The 22,094-nt window shown below is 41.9% G+C and overlaps 1 protein-coding gene across 1 annotated transcript in view; it reads left to right on the top strand.

Annotated features, from left to right (window-relative positions):
* The window catches only part of LOC114451632 (protocadherin-15-like), a 109,510-nt gene extending 89,898 nt beyond the window's left edge, over window positions 1-19,612 (top strand). Inside the window, exons 34-39 of the mRNA XM_028430396.1 lie at window positions 213-323; window positions 11,789-11,810; window positions 12,314-12,352; window positions 12,497-12,570; window positions 15,803-15,932; window positions 18,848-19,612. Coding sequence (XP_028286197.1) covers window positions 213-323; window positions 11,789-11,810; window positions 12,314-12,352; window positions 12,497-12,570; window positions 15,803-15,932; window positions 18,848-19,612 — 1,141 coding nt within the window. The remainder of the gene's footprint in view (window positions 1-212; window positions 324-11,788; window positions 11,811-12,313; window positions 12,353-12,496; window positions 12,571-15,802; window positions 15,933-18,847) is intronic.
* Window positions 19,613-22,094: the final 2,482 nt, after the last annotated feature.

The raw sequence follows: 22,094 nt of genomic DNA, 5'->3' as shown, positions 1-22,094 counted from the left end.
CAGGGTAGTAAAGGTTCGAACTAACAAATCAACATGGCCTCGGCAGGTCTATCCCACTGGCATTAGATTGTGAAACCTTTAACCTTTTAGACTAAGGAGAAAGTTAATACTCGCCCCTGCCTCATTATGACCATTGCTCTCCTTCCGAAGGCTCTATGGTTTTGCTCCAATGTTGGATTTCTAACTCTGTGTTTCATCTCTGCTGTGTCCAGGCGTCAAGCAGAATGTGCCAAAACAGCCCGCATCCAGATGGCACTGCCGACAGGCAAACCTGGAGGAGGCACTGCCAACAACCTGTACGAAGAGCTGGGTGACAACGCCATGTAAGTGAAGTGTGAAAGAGGCTTTTACACAGATGAGCCAAAGCAGAGGCATTAGCTCACATTGTGACAGCTGTTAAACTTCAGGCTTTGGCAGTGTGACACTTTGAGAGCTTTGGGATGTCCACATGTGCAACCAGTGTGTAACATTACATCGTCCAACAAGTCACCTTTCTATAAACACAACAGGCTCAGAGTGCTTTCCGTTCACATGAAGTGGTTCAGGCTGCAGATACACATGATGGAAAGTAATACTAATCAGGACTGTGTAAAACTACTATCAGGAAAACATGAGTACACTGTGTAAAGGTGCAAAGCAGGAGTATGAGAAAAGGTATTCAGAGCTGGTGAAAGCGCTTGTTTACAAGTCCTTGAAAGTGGTTTTGGTTTGGCCCTGGTTCTGAGCTGATAAATTTTGCCCTTCTCCACCCTGCTGCTGACATGTTTATTAAAATACAAAGAAGAGTCAAAGTTAAGGTTACTTTTAACTGCAGCCATGACAGATGCTCCTGCACTTGTAATTAGTATTAATGCAGAAAAAAGGTTAGGTAAAGCTCCAAGTTCCATTTTTTCTTGTGGAAACTTGTTGTGCTTTATGACAGGACTGTACACATAGATGCATGTAGTCCTACTGTATCCTCATACGTAAGTAAACTGTCATAATCAGTTTAATAACACATCCTTATTTTGTCTTTCCAGTTAACAAATCCACTTTTAATGGTTGTTCCTCACGTCTCAGACAAACCCCACAAACCACCCTCATCACTGACCGACCTGTTAAACAAGCAATTTTTAAATACTTGCCCACAAAGATTTGCAATCACGCTAATTGGTCATGGTGTGGCGCCAGGTTCATGTCAGACTGATAAATGCTGAGGCGGCCGTGCTCACATACTGCATGCAGGACACTTCTTGTAGTCTCAAAGAAGGCTGAGCTTTTTCACATTTTTCCATAAGTTACAAATTCCTCAGACTTTTCTGAATGCCATTATTTTGTAGTCTAGAGACATCCCCTTTCCTCCTTTCTCCATTTTTCAGTGGCCAAAGACACTGACATTATGTAGAGAAGACACTGTCTTGGATTAATCAGGCAGAGCCTTCTAACCCCACATCAAACTCAGACCAAACACAGCTGTGATTTCTGAATGCATTAACAGTCATAGATAAACCCTGCAATTTATTCTTCACAAAGTTCAGCAACATTCAGCTCTTTCCCTGTCAGTTTTTGTATTTCCATTTGTTGTAGCGCATACCAATGTCCTCACCATACAAAAGATAAAACCAAGGTCACCAATCTGTGGCACAACGGCGTTCACTTTGAGAGGTTTCACTTGAAGACTGTCATGAATTGGTGCCTTTCAATAACACTGTAATCACTGTAATCAGAAGGGAAATCTATATTCCAGACACTTTCTTAAATCGCCAAGCTTTCAGTGAAGACCTCCGAATGTTTCCTCCAACGCTGACCCTCCCTACACAGCAGATTGTTTCTCTGAATGTTTTCTATGCAAGTAATTTATTTGTTTGCAGAATTCTAGCGTTGCTAATCATAACGCTATGGACCATTGACAGTACACTGAGGCAAAGCAGATAAGGGTTTTTTTGGTGATTATGGTGAAATTACTTTTACTTTTTATTTATTCTGTCTAAGTCTCCCATCTGTGCTGAAGGCCATTACTGCCTGCTTGGCCTTGGACACACAATCCTCCTCACCTCTTACCATTCCTCCTCTGCGTTTGTGTGTCTTTGAGCAAACTGTATGTTTAATTTATCCTCCTGGCAAATTTTTAACAAGCTTGATACATGTTGATTTGGTTAAACGAGAGTCTGATCCGGACTATATGTAGACAGCATATTAACATTTATCTGAAAGTTTCTGTAACACCACACACACACACTCAAGGCATTTGTAATTCCTTACTGAAGCGTTAAGAAGAAGTTGAGAGAAATTCTTATCAGCATTACATGCATCACCAGTTTCCTGTCTGTCCTTGATATGCCTCTGCACTCCCATTAACATGAGAGCAATTCATATGCAAGATGGTAGGGAAAATCTCCAAATGACAACAAGGGATTTCCAACTGTGTGTGTGTGTCAGCCGTCGTCTGAAAAATATGAGCGGAAATGAACTTGGATATGAGATAATTGAAATAAATGCGGCCCGTAATTTATAAAGACCACCTTGGGCGATAATTAATTCTATTGATAAACTGTGCTGGGACGGTCTTTTATCTGTGCGTGTGTTTGCAAAGAAGGCAGTTTGGGATTTCTAGTGTAATACTTGTGTGTGTGTGTGTGTCTAGATTGTGTCACTGCCAACTTGTAGCAGGTAAAACTACAAAGTGCCAAAGTTTGCACATTCATAATGAAGGTCCATTATCAAACCACTCAGTAGACTGATTTTCAAGGCTTTCTTACTTTAATTACTCTTGGCTGTTCTCTCGACAGGCTTTGGTTTTAATGTCTGTTTTCAATTACCTGTGAAAAATTAAGTGTTCTCTGCCTTATTATTAGCAGCGCATTAAATGAAGCGAGCTTCTTTTAATGTTAAAGAGTCACATTATTTAGTAATGCAGCACATGTTACTGCCATCTCTTGTGCTGGCCAGATGGGGAAACCGTCTTTTCACAGTTCTTAGAAATACGTTCACTTAAGTGTAGAATAAAAGTGTTTTGTATGCAACAAAGAGTAGAAAGCAGCTTAGACAGTAACACTTTATATTAAAAACTTTCTGGAGAACCACTTGAGCTGAACTCCACACTCTTCCTTCCACAGGCCATGAACTTATTGATCATCTCTCATAGAAAAAAAAAATAATGTAAAATATATTATTTATATATTTGCATTTTAGGCTTTAAAAATATTTATTTTGCAATGTATCTAAAGGAAGTTTATTTTTATGTTTAGAGAACAAACTCAAAGTTTGTGAGACAAATGTACTTTTTCTGTCTTCTTCTATCATCCATGGCTAATAGTCAAAAGTGAGTACTAAGCCCTAACACCTGTTGATTAGTTTTTAGCGCTTTGACAAGAGTTTGTTGCTCGTGTTTTGTGTCTGTAGTTGTGGGTCATTATTACTGTTGTTCTCTGTGTGTGCTAGGCTGGTAGAGCTGTTGCTGACTGATTAACGTGTGGGTTTTAGAAAATCAGTGTCTTTGTATGGGTGCTTCAACATAGACCTCGCCAGCCATGAGCTCTGGTGCAAAGAGTCTGCAGACTTTCTTCACAGCCAATTGATTTCACTATTGATTTCAGCCATTAAATAATTATGACAGTATTTCAGGCCCTGTGTTTTTGGGGTCTCAACAAATATAAATAACTGACTCAGTAAAAATGTGTCGGATGATGAACACTAACAGTGGTAACCAGGTAAGTGCAAAAATTGCTGCTTAGTGACGTGAGTGTAATGCACCACATCAACATACTATTAGCCAAAATTAGATTTGTTCTATAAGGACTATAGGATTTAAAGGTATCAATCAACAGTCAGGGCGTGAATAGTATCTAAAGGCCTTTGTTGTTGAAATCTGCATACTCCCAGGACTCTTTGAAACAGTTGTTTATCCCTCCCCTGGCAGATGCGTGATTGTTTGCTCTGTAGTCATCCTGCAGTAGTATCCCTTTCTTCTGTATCACAAATCCTTTAGCGCCGTCTCCCTCGTTCTTCTTGTAAAAACAGCACAAAAAACATCTCTCCTGGCTTCTCTTCTTCCCATTCATTAATCTCTTACTGTGAAGCCTCAGTCTTCTGCCTTTCTACTATACTATTCTTCTTCTATCCTCTTGCTGTCACACCCCTTTGTAAAACATTTCATTTTATTATTCTCTGCCTCACCCTTCTTTTATTTAAACTTCATTCAGTCCCCATCTCCCTCTTCCATTTCATTTAGCTTCATCTTTCTTGTTCATTATTTCTTGTCTTTCTTACATTGTATCTGTATTTCTTTTGTTACATTCCATTTTCTGTCTCATTTTTTTCCCCATTCATTCATGTACCAGCCGGTCAAACAGTGGTGGTGGTGGTGCTGGTGCTGGTGCTGGTGGTGGTGGCAGTGGGAGTCGTGGCAGTTTGGACGAAAGTGACCGCCAACGTCTGATCTCGGATTTTGCCACACGAGCAATCGCCGCCCATCGTCAGTGCATTGCCAATGGAGGGGTGCTCAACAACCTCCCCAAGTCCGAGTCCAATATCACCTTTCTTTCTGATGAAAACCCCCTGACCATCAAAAATCCCATCTACCATGAGGATGGTACCTTAAGTAGTCCAGAAACTCTTGGAAGAAGCCAGAGACGAAAGGATCTACTTGGAAATTTCTCTCCTTCCAGGAAAGGCCTACGAGAGGCCTGGCTGAGGCTCAGCTCTCCTGGATGTGATATGGGGTTTGTTGGGTACAGCGGCAGCGATAGCGGGTGGGGATCAGGAGTAGGACACAGCTGGACTCTCCCATCAAGGTTACATCGAAGAGACATGTATGATGCCTTGAGGAGGCAAGTGATCATGGATCCTGTGCAGTGGGAGCTGGAGCTCCTGAAGGCTGAATTCAAGGAGAGTAAAGATGCAGGTCTGGATTCAGGCTTTGACCGTGGACTGGATTCAGACTTAATGGGAAGCCCGAGTCTGGAGCCCAAGCTGACAGTGAAAGAACAAGCCCGACAGTTTGAGCAACAGGCACTGCAGGAAATGAGGCAACGGCAAAACAGAGACTCCAGAGGGTCTTTGTCCCCCGACATTCTGCTCTCTGTTTTCCCAGAGTCTCCACAGCATCAGAAGCAAACCCCCACCGACAGCATCCCTGTGACTAAAGAGGCTCCCCCGAGTATCATTATCACTCCCAGTGACGGAGCGACCCCTCCACCAAGTCACAAGCCAACTCCTCCTGTGCTGCGGCGCTTTGGCGCAAATCTAACAGGAGGTCAGGGTGGAGATGACAGACTGCAGGTCCATGTAGAGATTATCCCCGATCCTCCTTCAATGCCTCCACCACCACCTCCATGTCCTCCATCACCTCCACCTCCTCCACCTCCTCCTCCCATCTCTGCTCCTCTTCCTCCTTCATCTCCCCCTCTACATCACCCTCCCTCCCCTCCTCCTCCTCCCCCTCCTCCTCCAGCTTCTTCTCACTCCAACCATACAGACAAGCATCCTCCACCTCCACCTCCTCCTCCACCCCCACCACCTCCACCTCTTCCTCCCCCTTTATCACCCTCACTCCTGCATCCGTCCACCTTTGTCCTCCCGTCGCTCTCAGAGGCGCCCACCCTGCGCCCGGTGTCTCTCCGTCCACCGCCGCCGCCCCTCCCCGTTGAACCCGAACCTCCTCGAAAAGAGCTGAAAGGAATCCTGAAGAACATCCAAAACATCGCAGACATCGAGAAGTCTGTGGCCAACATGTTCAGCCAGATAGACCAGAAGCAGATCCCACTCAAAAAGGTCATGAAGAGCAGAGCTTCCATGGATTCGCTCGATTCTCTGGACTCCTTGGATGTGTTAGGAGGAGGAGGAGGAGGAGTAGAGGCAGGGGAGGAAGGTAGAGAAGGAGCTGGAGGAGAAGGAGCTGAAGGAGGTGGAGATCCACCACCTCCACAGATTCAGCCCAACCCAAACATGAACTCCATTGTGGAGGAGCTTGAGAAACGATTCCCCTCTCAGTCCACAATGCTCTAGCCTTGACATGGAAAGCCCACAGAGGGGGATCAACGCAGACACATTCAGCAGCTGAGCTCCTCCAGCAGACACATCCAGATTCACTGAGCAGAAGATAAATGTCTCCTACACTGATGCCACGAACAGAGGAGATCATCGAGACTAGTGAAACGTGTCCTTTTACTCTGTGGCATCTAAATTACACAACCTGTCACCAAGCAAATTATCAGTCAGCCACAGTGTGTGTCTTTCTCAATGAAATTTGACTGGACGCATTGCTGTTGACAAACAAGCTGATCTAAAGTTCAGCTTGGTCTTAGCTTTCCTCTGAACTTCTAAATAATCTAATTACAGATGTATCGATTCTGAGAAGAGAGGAGTCAATTCTGCCAACTTGGACTGAACTTTACTGGACATTGATTCTTTGTATGGATAGTTTTGCTACAGTATTTCTGCTTTTACAGTAATCACTGTTGCATTGAGTTTTTAATCTCCATTTTTGATCAATATTCTCTCTACTGTAGATACCAAGTGCTCTAACATTTTTTTTCTTGTACAGTTATGTATTCTATCTGTCCTATCAGTGGGCTGCTTCTGCAGGCATATTTACATTTTGGTTGTTAATTTGAGTCACTGTGCATCATTTCATCCCCGTCTCCTTGGAAATTCCATATTCCTAAATTGTTTTCCAATTATATTGTGCTGTCAAACATGAACATGGCTTGATGTTTACAGGGAATAGGAGCTAATTCAGCCTGGCATGTATTCTATTTTTTGCACCAGTATTTCAGCTACAATCATTGTTGTTCAGTTGTGTATTCTCGGTCTACGCACTTGCTTTCAACCATGACCACAAGAACAAATATAAATGGATAAAATGAGTTTACTCCACAGGGTAGATGATCAAATGACAAGTTGGGAAAATGATGTGAAGCTAAGGAATTTGCTAACATGATTGCCTCTGCTTGTTATTAGTGCTAACCTGATGGCTGGCTGGATGGACGGATAATCAAGCTGTTGCAGGGCTGCGTTGAGGGAGAATGTGGAGGGAAATACATAAGACAGATGCTTTTTTCTGTTTATACCAAATGATCATACAGTGTCAAACTACGGACATCAACATGTCTTTGTGTCTGTTGAGCTTTCAGTCAGACTCATTTAGTTGGTAGCTTGTCCTCATATTTTGCTGTAGTCCACTTGTTGATTCATAGCTCCTTCTGTTGTTCTCCTCCTCTGCTAATTAATCCTCATTTCCATTGCTGTCATTAGCTAATTAGCATCTTCTCCACCACCTCTGGGCTCACATTGTCCGTGCTTCCACGAGTCCTGAATTGTCTTTTTCCACAAGGCCATGAGGTTTGCTTTCTCAAGGAGATGTGTGTTAATATGTAGAAATAATATAATTTTTATTCACAATATTCACAATTATTTTTTTGGAACATTTACTAGATGCTTTTAGATTTTAATGAAGTCTCCCTTTTTGGGTATTTAATATGAAAATGAATTCAAAAAGGCCAATAACATGAGATGTCTTCTCAATAAAATATGTGGTGCTAACAAGTGTCCAAGACGGGTTTTTTTTAATTTATTTACCAAATAAAAGTATCCTAGTGCATCGTTTAGAAATATTCCCTCTCAGTGATGCTAAGTAGTTAGTTTGGTCTCAGTTAAAAACTCCAGTTTCATGTGATTGCCATGCATAATAACAGCTTCTTTCCCTTTAAAATGCCTCAGGGTGGAGCAGAAGTGAGGCAGACATGCCACGGGCATGTCAGAGCAAATGAAGGTGTACAGTATGTGCAGCTGTTTTTTAATGATGAAATTGTGCAGAAGAAATACACACAGGTACTAATGGGCACTGTGTCTGACATCTTTAGAATATGAATGAGGTGATGCCACAGACATTAAATAAAGATGGACAAAGCTTCAATGTCAACCATGGCTTTTCTAAAAAAAGTGAGCCTAACTCACAGTTAATCCAAATATAGGCAAAGGGGTTAAGTTCAACAGGAGCTAGTGGGTGGTAATAATAGACAGCACACACCTGTCGCTCAAAGTGTTCATGCCCTTAATTATAGGTGTGAATCTAATTAAACAAGTGAGTGTAGGTAGTGAGATTGTTGCTCCACCTGCTGCAAATCTTCAACAAGTTGTCTCCAGACGCTCTTTGTCATTACAATGACACAATCTCATCTGTTCCACAAGAATAATATCATGTGTGCAATTGGCTTGCAAATGAAACAAACCCCAGTGGTTGTATCTTTACATTATGAGGGACTTTACACCATCAGATTCCAGATTCAGGAGGATATTGTTTTATCCTCCAGTGCTGTAATTTTACACCACAATTTTTCTTTGCACACAGAACTGATCCAGCTATAAACACTCATGTTGTCAAGATGTGGTTTTATAAAAGGCTCTGTACTCCCAAAACTATACATTCACACAAGAACCTCCACATTAATCGCCACTCCAGGAAAATGCACACACACACACACACACACACACCCAATACACAGCAGCATTAAACTCAGGCAGTGCTACTGATTCAGCTGACTGGGTTGGAAATGTTTTATGTCAAGATTAGCTTTCAACCTCAAGTGTGCTGCATGTCATTACGCATATACACACACTGTCTCTCTCTAACACACACACCCATCTTTATAGCCTCAGTCAGATTCTGTTTTCACTCCTTTAGTTCTTATTGTGTGCTTTTTTTGCTGGAGAACAGACACCTTGTGACATCTGTGGGAATATGTACTGTTTTCAACATTCATTTTAAATTGAATTGTGAAACAGTGGTACAGGACGGGGGGGGCTGTAATTGTAAACTCAGAGGTTTGATGCTCGCTGCAGCAGTGATTATCAGGGGAGGTCTGTGTCATTGAAGCAGCAAATAGCCACTGGATACAGCAATGGAAATAATAATATGTTGTTGTAAACAAACACGTCATGTTTTTTGCTTTTATTGGAAAGGAGCAGAGGAAATAGCAAGGGGAATGACATGTAGTGAAGGAGCAGGGATTGAATTTGATGAGGATATTTCCAACCTGTGGCACAAATGGCCAACGTTTTTATTTATTTGGACGCACAATGTAAAAAGCACATACAACTGCTTTTAATTCTTATTATGTTCTTTCTCTTTCTCGGGAAATGTGAAGAGACGTGGTTGTTTTTGAAGCTATTTTCTCCATAACATGCTCTCACCATGAGAGAAGGTTGAAGTAGTTGGAGGAAAAAGGAAGCAACAAACGACTGGAGGAGTCATGATGTAAAAGGGCGAGGCAGCTACAGTAGCTCTGTTAGAATCAAGTGAGACAAAACGTAGCAAGAAAACAGGAGACAAGGTTGTTATAGTCTGTTCTTTAAGGCCTAATAATATTTCTCCTCAAACAAGGTGGAGGGGACACAAATAGCGAGAGTCAATCATGTCAGACGTGTGTATGTTTGTGCGTGCTGTGCAGATCAGATAGCCCGTCTGTGTGTTTTTTTGTGTACAGAGGAACTAATAACGTGTCTGTCAGAGCAACAAGGGCACAAAGACGGACTTATCTTCACACGGATTACACTACACACTGTGCTGCTGTTATAGCAGCTAAAATCTGGAGGCAGAGGGTCACATGACCCAAAAAAAAACCACTGTGCTTTCATCCATTAATCCTTCCATTCATTCACAGCCTTGTCTTTCCATCCACTCATATGTCCGTGGGTACTCCTCACCCAGCCTTCCACACCTCCATATTTAACCCGTAATCCTGTCTTTCTAAAGCATTTTAATACTAAATAAAAGGCTACAATTTTTGCTCTGAGTGTGTGTTTAAAGGGCACAATTGGCATGCTCAAATGGTTGAATAGTATATTTGTGTTTGTGCAGAGAGGAGAATCAGACGTGTCCTCTAAATGTCTCCATTTGTTGCTCTGTGATACATCTTCATTTCACCAGCTCATTACCTTGGTTTCACACAACACTACATTCTGTGGCAACATAGTTAAGACACATGGACGGAGAGGTTATTGGCTGTTTTTCTTTGTTATTTCTTTCTGTGGCTTTCCCCCCACTGCTTTTTTTTTAACATCCCAGCAATGTGTCGCCTTTTTTTGAGTCTTAATCCATCAGCTCTCTTGGTAATTGTTGTTTCTCACTTTTTTCTTTGTCTGGTTGTTTGAAGTTTGTTCTCTCACAACAGTAAGTATTAATTTCACAGTACTGTAGACAATATTAAGCTGTTGTTCACACTGTCATCAACTTGACTGCAGGGTGGATCCATGCGGATATGTGTTGAAATCAATTGCATGTTTGTTGACATTGCAAGTATTATTTTCCTTCTTATAAGCTTATTGTTGTCAGGATTGGAGAGAGGGAGGTGGCAGAGAGTTGTAAAGATTCACGCTGCTAGAGCCAGCAGACTTATTAGCTTAGCTTAGCTTAGCTTAACTTAGCTTAGCATGAACTGTTGTCTGGCAACTTCACATGGAGATTTGTCATTTTTCCAAGAAAATTTCAAACTGCAACTAGCATATATCCAACTTGGAATGTCAGCCAAGCGCCAGTCTTATGGGCTTGACTGTTTTGAGAGACAGGCACAGGATGGGCCTCTTGCCTGAGCGATTCCATGCCCGCCTCAGCGCCACTCGCCACCTCTTTGTCTGTATTCAGTTCAGGAGGACAGTGACGCCGCCAACATGGGGACACTCGGAGCCTCCCACAAGGACTCCAAACAGCACTTGTAGTTCTACACATAGTTTGTCCATAGTTTTTTGTTTTAATGTCAGTGGCTGCAGCATGTTGTTAAAATAAAACAGCCATGAACCTGTGGAGGCGTATCCACATAAACATTTTTATCATTAAAATATAACTGTAAGGACAGGCCACAGGCAGCCATGAAGATTAAATCCACAACTGCAGACAACCCTGCTGACATAATTACACCTCTCTGACAAGCACTTGAGAGCATCCTCTTAGGGATGTGTTTGTTTTTCAGTCTTCACTTGATGTGGAGATGGGTGGCTTGAAGGTTGTGGGAAATCATTGAGAACCTCCTCTCAGAGAAAGTGGTGAAACATTAAGACAGAATTTTCCTCTGCAGAAGCATACAAATGATAACAATTACTGAAATGACGAAGAAACGATTGCTGATGAAACCTGTTCTGCTTGACTGTAAACTCTCAATTTAAAACCACAACAGTGAAATTCACTGGGAATTAGTTCAAAAACATTTCTGTAACTGTGATCACAGCAGACTCGCTGCTGAATTTCCATGCATCTGAGTTATATGATGTTTCTCACAACTTGAACTTTCTATTAAATTCCAGAGTAATCTTTTAATTTCCTCACATTTATTCAAAATCACAAGGTTTAAATAGACGTCGGAACTTTTTTTAATTTTCACAAAAACAAAGATGACGGATGATGTCAGATTGGATTGTTTCTTTTTTTTCTTTCAGTGCACAGATTGTTAATGGAGAAACACATTATCAGATCCATGCTGGGTCCCTCCCACTACTCACAAATTATACATTAGCTGAAATATAATTGTATTATTGACATACACCATTTACAGCTATCTCAACAACAAATGAGCCAATTTGGGTTGTAAATGAGATGTGAATAGTAATGCTATAATTAAGTATTTACCCAAATAAAACAACAGATTAAAGATATTTCAATCCCATACACACTTATATAGGGCTTTCTCTTCGGGTTAGTTTCCACCAAACATAAGATATTTTAGAAGCGTTTGGTGTACTCACTCCTGTAGTCTGCCATCATTTATTGCATTAATAACAGGATTCCTTGGTAATGTTTCTTTCTTTAATCTTCCAGGCGTGGGTATGGACAGCATGAGGTAGGTCTCTGTTTCCTGACTGTTCTGCATGTGTGTGTGTTTTTAAACTGCTTTCAGCTCTTCTTCTTACTTTTTCTGTTTGATGCATGGATCAAACCAGAAATGTCACAAACTTTCTGTTTAATCACCCAAACAGTTAAACTGTACATGCATGTAATGAGAGCTGTCTGCCTCAGACAGACCTATCCATCACTGTTACAGTGTATTATACACACAGCACATAATTGACTGCTCTGCATGGCTGCATGTGGTGCTGGTGCAGATATGAATGTAATAAGCAGTGAAAAGATTTTTGGGGTAAAAAGCAATACCCACCCCTTTTCCTGAACTGATTGACAACATGAAATGAAAACACACACGAACCGTTGCATTATAGAGATATTGAACTGGGCACATCAGGTATTGATTTTACATTTCAGAAATAGATGTGCACAATTCTGCTGGAGACATCTGAACTTCTTCTATTTGTCTTGTCCTTCACTGCTTCTCTTTCCCTCTGGCAGACACAGCAGCTTCTCCGACCTTCCCTGCTCAGGCCAGAGGTATCTGTCTCTCTCCTTTCTCAAGGCTTCCCTACTAGTGTGTGTTAAGTGCAGTGAGTGTATTCGCTGTGTGTCTGTGCACCTGGATTTATCTTTCTGTGTTCAGCATGGAACGCTGCTAATAATGATCTGTCAATCATACAGGAGTTATCAATGGAATCTGGCATCGACCCTGGCCAGGACTACTACACACAAGATTATTACAACTACGACCACGGGTTAGTACAAATCTATCTATATACATGCTCATTAAAATGTTATGATATACTATGTGTGTGCTCTGGGAGCAGGCTCCAAAAGTGAGTCAGGGCCTCATTTTTGTGCCAGTGTTAAAATGTCCAACTTTACAGCAGAAACACTGTAATGACTGAGTCTTGTAAACTTTCCGCTTCTGTGTTTTTACAACCACCTTGCCTCTTTGCCTGTACTTGTATTAACTGGGAGTTTAGGTGGAATCAAATTGTTTGTCAATATTTTGTCTATGGAAAATACTTCAGCGGTCACAAAAAGTGCGTGTAAAATGTCGAAAGCGGCCTTACAGCACGTGTTTAACGTGTGTTTAATAATCTTTTCCTGAACCCGACCAAGTAGCTTTGTTGCCTAAAGCTAACAAAGCTGACCTGCTGCTAATGTCTGACATCACAATGCTGCTTTAGAGGCAGAGCATACTGTAGGTAGGCGTTCAGTGTTTTGACTTATCATTGAATATTGTGTTGGAAAAGCTCATTTACATTGAGTCCTTGTGTTTGACTTTAACAGGGTGCCTTTAATTAACTGGTAAGGACTTGCTACTTGCCGGATATCCTACAAATCTCTGGTCTAACTGTACGATTTATAACAAGAATTATAAAAAAAACAATACCGTACGTTTTGTTTACCACTCATTGGATGAGAGCCTGCAGGCAGGGAGTACAGGCCTCTGTGTTTTATCTCTGACCTTTGACCACCGGCTGTCACAGACAGGGTTCAACTACAACAAAATTTGCCAAACATAATTCCTCCTACACAAGTCCGGACTTTGCTGTGTGCACTTTGTCCAGCTGAGCCTCATGTCAGCCACACAGCAGCTGCTTTTACATCAAGCTGATTCCATCAGTCACACAGTGTGTTGGCTACTGTAGAAAGATGACACTGACGACCGCCCTCACACCAGCCGTCCCACTCATGGACGCTTCATATATTATTGAAGTACAGGAAGTCAGTAGAGGTGAAGTCAGTGATTTTGTTCATGTGTGTGCGCTGAGGAAGCCTTGTGTATGTGTGTGTTGCACACAGCCTGCCATCTGTGGTGCATTGTGTAATTTTTATAATTTTAGCAGCCGTCTCTCGGGAACTCGAATTTCATACACCCACCTACACTCACACACAGTAGAAGACGCACACGCATAAATTCTCCCGTGGCAAACACGTTCATTCACTCACTCATACAATCACTCGTTCTTTCACACACACACATACACACACACACACAGAGCTAATTCTCTCTGCCTTGCTTTGCAGTACTGTAGCAGCTAATCAGGCAGCCAGCCGTGGAAGCAGACAATGGGCCAGATGCTGGTGGCTTAGAGCAACATCTACAAACTCATGTCTGACTCTTTTACGTATGCAGGATCAGGAAATCAGACTTTGTGACCCTGTGGGACAGAGATTTAAACACTTTGTTTGTTTCAGTTGTAAATAAAAGACAAAAGAAAAGTGTATACCAACATATTCTCATTAAGTAGAGACAACAGCTGTTACAGGACACATATAGAGATATAACATCTATTGTAACCCTGTTGGAAATTGTCTGCAAACAGGGTTCACAACCTTTTGACCTTTGCTTTCATCTGCTTCAAAAGATGAGACTAAAATGGGATTTTCTCTGCATGTGGGAATGGAGCCATCTGCCACTGGCAAGACTCTGATTGGATTTATACAGATGCAGAAAATAACTTGAACCATTTGTTGCTCAGGTTTGATGTTATGATGCCTGCATGTGCAAAAAAAAATTAAATACAACAAAACGAGCTAAATTCCTGTTGCCCTCAAGTCAAGAGTGAAATACTAAACCAATGCAAGCCATGGAGCAAACAAGGGATTAAATCTGGCTTTTTTAAAATGGTTGTTGACGTGGGTGATGATCAGTGTGACTGCTATGTAGCTGGTAGGTATATAGGATGATGACATTATGACATGATCAGATCAGATGGAGAGTGAAGTCCATGAGCAAATAAATAATAATGTCTGCACATTAAATACACACATTGAACAGAAATCAAAGTATGACAGCTTTCATAGAGACAATCTAACCTTCAGCCAGTAGCCTACCCCTGTCCTCTGCTACCAGAACTGTCAATCTTCAAGACATTATTCATTTTTGGAAAAGTTATTCAAAGCAGTTTTATCAGAGTAGGGCATTTTTTTAAAGCTTTAATTAAAAAAATAAATGCTGGAAAATGTTCTTCCAATTAATATTTTTATTCTATTTTTTTACAGATCATTTTAAATGCATAAATGTGATGATTTATTATTTGTAAAGCTAGGTCCTTTTTTTGTGCAGACTCAGAGCTGCAGAAACACAAATCCCTGACTGCCCCCTAATGGTGACATTAGGCAATGGAGTGGTGTTAATGTAAAAGTTAAAGAAGAGGAAAGAAAGATTGCATGGTCTGCAGATTAATAACATCAGAAGATATTTTGTAAACTGTATAAATTAGATATAATTATTTTGACTCATTATTCTTTCCTCTTCTTCATCTTAACGCTGCCCTACCTCCCTTTTCTCTCACCCACACCCATCTGTCATCCACGTCCATTTGTTTATTACTTGGCTACTTAATGTAATGGGAGGGCCATGTCTCCCGTCGGTTGACTGTAAGCAGAATGATTACATGAGGCAACTTTTCCGTCTGTACAAGTATCAGAGCCAGAGGACTTAGAGTAGATTTGTTACTTTGATCTCACTGGGACATATTGTTTTCAGGATAGCCTTGATGTGCTTTTTTGACCCACTGGCTCTCTGAGTTGCTTGCTGCAGGGCACAGAGCCCAAGTGGTGATACACAACACAGTGCTTTTTTGGCCAGAGTCAGGCAACGCTCCCGGCAACAGGCAACAAAGACAGACAAAAGGCAGGAAAATCGATTCCAGTGTTTTCTGCTAACAAAATGTCTCCTGGCAACAAAATGCTTCTTTTTTGATTAAGGCAGCTTTGCTTAGGCAAGTCATTAGACACTGCTTATCATTAGAGTGAACCTATGTGTTATTGCTTTTAGTGGCGGTGGATAAGCATTAGCCAAATGTGTCGGTTTTGTTGGAAGCAGCTTTCCGTCTCTCCGGTCTTTACTTACTGCACAATAGTTTCCTTTCATTCATTGTTATGACAAACAAAAAAGAATTATTAGCTGTAAAATTATGCTCTGCACAGGCTGCTCACCTGTGATTTTTGTCTTTTATTTTCTCCATCCAGATATGACCTTCCTCAGTATGGTAGTCGTAGGAAGCTGATCTCCCCCTCTGGCCTCTATGATGAATATGGAGAGGTTGTTGTCGACGATGACGGCAGCTACTATTACAGCCCACAGGAGTCTGATGGAGAGGTACACACAGAAAAATACCATAAAAACAACTCAAAAGTATCCCGTTCACTTTGTGGAAAAGTATGTCATTTAGTTGCATTTCAAACTCTTTTTTATATATTTTACTTTGTTTTTGGACTAATGTCACCATGACAACAGGTGAGGAGACAGTTTCAAGGAGACAGACTAGCCCCACACGCTGCCTACCTCCAGCCCAGGCCTCCACCCATTCCGCCCCCAAGAAAGCCCCCTGGGCCTCACAGAACAGAGGGGGACACAAAACAAGAGGGTGGTGCAAACGTTAAACCCAAGAGCTCGAGTGCAGCGGCCAGACTGAAGGCCGTGATGAGAGCGAGTACGCTGATGTCCTCTGCGGGCAAAACGTCGGGACAGCCTCCTGCCATCCACCCACCGTGGAGCAAAGCCAAAATCAGACCAATAGAAGAGGCGGGCAGAGGCAGGGAAGGAGAGGGAGCAGAGGAGGCAGAGAGAAGAGACAACAAAGGGGGAGGAAGAGATGAAACAACAGAGAAAGGGAGGGAAAGGGGAGGAATGGAAACATTCGAGGCAGGCTACAGAGGAGGTGTGACAAACAATGGGGTGAGGAATGCAGTTGGAGACAGGGAAGGCATCAGGCCAGAGCACAGGGGAGAGCTCCCTGGCTTGTTGTCCACTGGCCGAGCTATCGGCCTGGACGGCAGCTTGGTCATCGATGGCAGTTATTTCCAGACGTCCATTGAAACAAGCAAACCCCCAACAATGAAACAAAAGCTGAGCGAGGCCCTTAGTCTTATCTCCTTAGCCAGAAGGCTCCAGGGACCCGCTAGGGTAGGAGATGAACAGTGGAGCCACGGTAAAAGCTGGGAGGAGAACAGTAGGAAGATGTATGGCTCCATAGGCGATATGAGTGTCTCTGCATCAGTGTCTGAGAGAGCCACAGCAGAGGAGAGGAGTAGGAGGTGGGAGAACAGCTACAGTGAGGGACGGAGGGGACGGGAAAAACGCTTTCCTGACAGCGATTCAGAAACAGGAAGTGGCAGCAAAGAGTCTCTGTCAGACACAAGCAGCCCCACCTCAGCAGAGCAAAGCAGGCCCGAGTCAGATACAGAGACTGAAAGAACCGAAGAGGGAAGCCAGGATGAGGAGGGTTCTGAGTCTGAAGAGGAGTCAGGGTTAGAGAGTGAGGAAGAGAGGGAAGAGTCGAGCGGAAAACACTCAAAAACAAACAAAACTTCTGCGAGAAGAAACAGTAAAATAAATAACTTCAAGAGTGCCAGCAGACGAAGCAGCAGCTCCAAAACTGCTATAAATTCTAGGCCCAAAACTTCTAGACACTTGCGTTCTTCACATGAAACAACAGAGCAGGAGAGCGAGGAGAGTGAGGAAGAGGAGGAAGAGATGACAAGCACAGGGAGCAGGCGAGCCTCCAGCCGCACCAAATCAGACATCAGCTCGGGGATGGTCGACACCTCTGAGGACTTGTCGCCCATCATGGAGGACACCGAGGAAGAGGAGAAAAGCAGCGGCCATGATGGAGAAGAAGATGAAGAAGAGAATGAGTCGGCTGATTGAAATGCAGATGAGACCTCAGCCCCCTCCTCAAAGATTCAGTTCTTTGATTCAGTAAGGTCTTGGTGAAGCTGGCTGGACGGGGTGTGCAGTCATTACCTGAGTGGAATTTATTGCTGTAATCTCTCTTTTTTCCATGTTTGGTGTGATTTACATTCACAGCAGGTTAAATCGCCTGCATGTCCTCTGCTGCCCTCTCAGTGTCTCTTTTCATGGCTTCTTTTTTTGCTTGTAACTTTAATCCCCCTTTTTTCCAATCAGCCTATCTCAGCCTGTCTCTGGGAGTCGTGGTCGGGTTTACAGACTTCTCTGCACTTCCAGCTGATTATTTCTCTGCTGCAGCTCACAGATTGTTATTCACTGACCTCTCTGAGTTTTTTCATTAGTCTTTTCTGTGTCTGTCACTGAGGGGAGGGTTTCTTTGTATTCTTCCATACTATCAAGGCTAAAGGAATAACTGTGGGAGTTACATCGTGTAATAGCACATGAGTGTTATTTCACAACAGCCATCTCCTGCTTCCAGAGCAGTGTGTGCACAGCAGTGTTGACTCTAATCTAGCAAAGAGGCTGTTGTGCTGTCGCATAATGTTTTATAGAATAAAAGGCTATATCCAATGTGGCGATCAATATATATTTGTATATATATATATATATATATATATATATATACACACGTATATATATATATACATATACTGTATAAATGCATTTTAGGAGAAGTCTGGAGTAAACAGAGCTGCTGCACAGCCTGTCTTTGTGTTTGCACTGAGTGCATGTGCTTCTCTATTTCCTGAATTTAGTGGGCAAACATCTAATGAAATAGAAAGTAAATTAAAATAGTCTGAAATTACATTCTGACCTCTATTGATAAAAACTTTCTATTGTAGTCACGACTCAGAAAAGCTACAGGTTCCTCCCTGAGTAGTTGATGTAATCTGTCTCACGGTCAGTTTAAACTGCTTACATTAACTCCTAAAGGGACACTTCATACAGATTCATCCAAATTCTTAAGCCTTTATCCTTCAGAGGCTCGATATGGTGGCAATACATGCAGCTTTCACTCTGGAGTCTAGGGTTTGAGTCCCCCTGACACCATGTGCTGTTGTGTTGTGTTTTTATGCACTGTTAAGTTTTTATTTTAATGGATCTGGAATATAAAACGTCTGGTTAAGGTTAGGCATTAAAAACAGAGTAAAGGGTAGGCTAAAGACAATAAAACAAATTTTAATATGAAGGGTTTAATGCTATACTCCTCTGCCTGTAGAGCCCACTAAATTGCACACTAGCTGCACATAGCTGATATAGATTGCTACATGAACAGCCTTTGAATGTCAGTAGTTTAATATGTTGTTTGTATGTTTTTCCAGCAGGGCGGCAGAAAGCGTCGGATCAAGTTGGTGTTCGACCGTGAGTACGAGACCAGCTCCACTGGTGAGGACAGCATGTCGGAAACCCAACGCAGCCGCCTGTCCTCCACCCACAACAGCCACGTGAACGTTAACGGAAGCATCTACGTGGCCCAGAATGGCTCCATCATCCGCACCCGGCGTACAGTAAATGCTACAGGTCCCACGCACACCACCACCACCACCACCACCACCAACAACAATCTCAAGCTCACCTCCCCTATCTTCAGTTCACGGCTGGCCAAGCACTTTAAAAAACTAGACAAAATGGCTGCCACGCTGGAGGAGAGGGTGCCTCTGAACAGCCCCAGAACGACACCAGACGGCAGGTGCCACACGCTGAGCACTTTCAAAGGCCCGGCAACGGCCGGCCCTGCATTGTCCACTTTCTCTAACACCGACAACAACAAAAAGGTGTTTGACACTCGACAATCCAGCATTTCTTTAGGGTCAACCAGCACCAGCAACACGGGCCCTGAAAGTGTAGCATCCAGATCAAATGTTCAGAAAGTGGAGCAAGGCGGCACAGAGGAGCCTCAGGGCTCGGCAGAGAGAGACGAGTTGAAAGAAGGTGAGAGAGAGTCAAAGGTAGACAGCAGTGACGACGACGGCGGACTTGTTATGAGAGAGCCATTAGAGTGCCCGAGCGACAGGACGCATTCGGATGAGGAAGAATTATGGATGGGCCCGTGGAACAGCCTTCACATACCCATGACCAAACTCTGACTGATCCTGACGCCACTGTGCTCGTTCCTTATTGCCAAGATCATTAAAACACAACAAACTCTGTTCATTAGATGTGGAACTAATGGGGATCCTCCAATCCAATTAAAAGAAATCTAATTAACAGATTGGTACTCCGCTAAAGGTGAATTAACATGTTCTGTTATTCATTATGATTAAAAGATCCCATGTCAGCCAAAATAATTTCATTTATTTGTATTAAATTCAGAGACAGATTGTATTAAAAAAATAGTATCTTGGCATTTAATTAGTTATTTGCTAACTGTTCATTACAATGTGTTTTGTAACTGATCTCAGAGCTGCAACACCTTCAGAAACTGGACCTAGAATGAGAGGACTTATATTTCTACTTTGATAAGAGATAATGAAGGATTAAGTTTAAGACCTTTTTTATGGCCCTTTAAGCGACTGGTGTCTGTATCAAACTGAGCTTGTTTCATTCAGTATTACAGCTACAGGTGCAACTCATCTTGAATCTGCCTGACACATCTCATTGAAGTCTTGTATTGTTCACACTTGCCTTTTTATTCTTGTCAAGTTGCTTGGCAAACTTTATCCAAATAAAAGTTTCATCCATTGAAATGTGGAGTTTGGCTGCTGTGATGGAGTGTCTGCAGTATAAGAGGAGACCTGTTTCTATGGTGAGAACCGAAGCACTGCCCACATTCTCTGCTTCTTCTTTGGAGTTAATTGCATTTTGCCTTACTTGAACAGATACTGTATGGAAGGAGGAAATTCTCTTTAATGCCCTAATTCCACCTGAACCCTGAGAACACAGATCCCTCTCTCCCTCGTCAAAGTTCAACACACTAAAGGTGGGAACTTTTTAATTGTTCTCCACATTACAGTGAATTGTTTTATTTGAAGTCTTGAAGAAGCTGGGCCATTAAGCTACAGAATTACCAGGTTTTAAAACCCTCACATTTAATTTGATGACTGCATAGTTTTGCATTAAGCGTCTGAACAGAGGGTGCTGCGCCGCTGCTGATATTAGAATCTGAGTGCTCCTTGTTATTACCGGGAATTAGCGGACTGTACCACAGTCATATTTTAAACAGTTTCTGGAAGGAAGGACACGTCTGAGCGGCCGTTATTGATTCAACCAAATGAGCTGATTATGTCACTGATGCCTGAGTCCACTGTGCTTTACGGGAGGACTAAACTTGGCTCATTACGCTCTGACACAGGCACAAAAGATTTGATTAGTAGCTGGAACAATGTGGAAAGGTCACTTACCATGCTGAGTTGTTATGTATTCATCTAAGTTGCAAAGTTGTCATTTGATATACTAAATGCTTCTAACACAAGTTAGTTTACAACATCTAGTCGCTATATTTAGTATCACAAAAAACAACTTGACAAAACCTGCAAGAATCTGATGTGGACAAGCACAAGTGAATCCTCTCTTCATGTTGCTTGCTGCTCTTCTCACCATCAAATGACCACAAGGACACATGCAAGACCATTGCCTTTTTGTTTACTCTATGAAGACTCTGTGGTTGTGTGTGCTCACACACAACAAGGTCAGTGTGCAAATGGCTCTCTTTCTCTAACATACACACACAGTGTGTAGACACACAATTATGTGCTAAAATACTTCCTATAACTCCATATACAAGCCAGAAACTACACTTCATAAGCACGGGCCTGCAGGTAAAGGGTCAATAGGGTCACGAACAACACGTAAGTGAGAAAAAAAAGAAAATCCAGTGCTGTGCAAAAACTAAAAATGCATTAAAGTCAATGTTGTTACTAATGTTTGACATGACCATGACTGTAATAAAAGTAAAAAAAAAATCCAGTCCACATTCACCTTTTCTATTAAAAATGAGCCATTTTGTGTTTTTTTTTCCATTTTTCAGCACCACCCCTTATGAAATTGGTGATTAAAGGGTTAAAATCCTGGGGGGAAATGATTGTTTTACTACTTTTGACCAGAACTGAAGTTAATTAAAAGGTCTATGCAAAAAAATCTGAAAAAATATTTATCCAATATATTTTTAAGTTTTAAAAATATATCGGTTAAAATTAGAGGATGTTTTTGTCCTGAACAACACGAAAGGGGGTAAAATTTGCCCACAGTGTATTATTGACCTATGAAAAATTTTTAAATTATATGAACAAAATGTATGTAAAATTAAGCTTGTTCAGCAAAAATGATTTAATTTGCTCACATATAGTCAAAGTTATGGCCAAATTAAACAGAAAAATTGAAAAAAATTGCTCTCAGAGGACAAAAATGTCCCAAGCAGTGAATAAGGGTTAATATAATCAGAATTCCTTTATTTATCCCCGAGGGGAATTTCTTTTTTGTTACAGACAAATAGAAATCAAAGATGAAATTGAAATGCATAATAAATATCTAAATACCTAGACAGCATTAAAAATCCCTGAGTTGTATCTAAAGAAGAACATATTTACTATTGTATAAAAACCTTTAGTAAAGAGCATGACATGAATGTAC

Source organism: Parambassis ranga, chromosome 19 (assembly GCF_900634625.1).
Source record: "Parambassis ranga chromosome 19, fParRan2.1, whole genome shotgun sequence".
In the NCBI taxonomy this organism is placed as follows: domain Eukaryota; kingdom Metazoa; phylum Chordata; class Actinopteri; family Ambassidae; genus Parambassis; species Parambassis ranga.
This window is presented reverse-complemented; position numbering and strand designations above follow the sequence as displayed.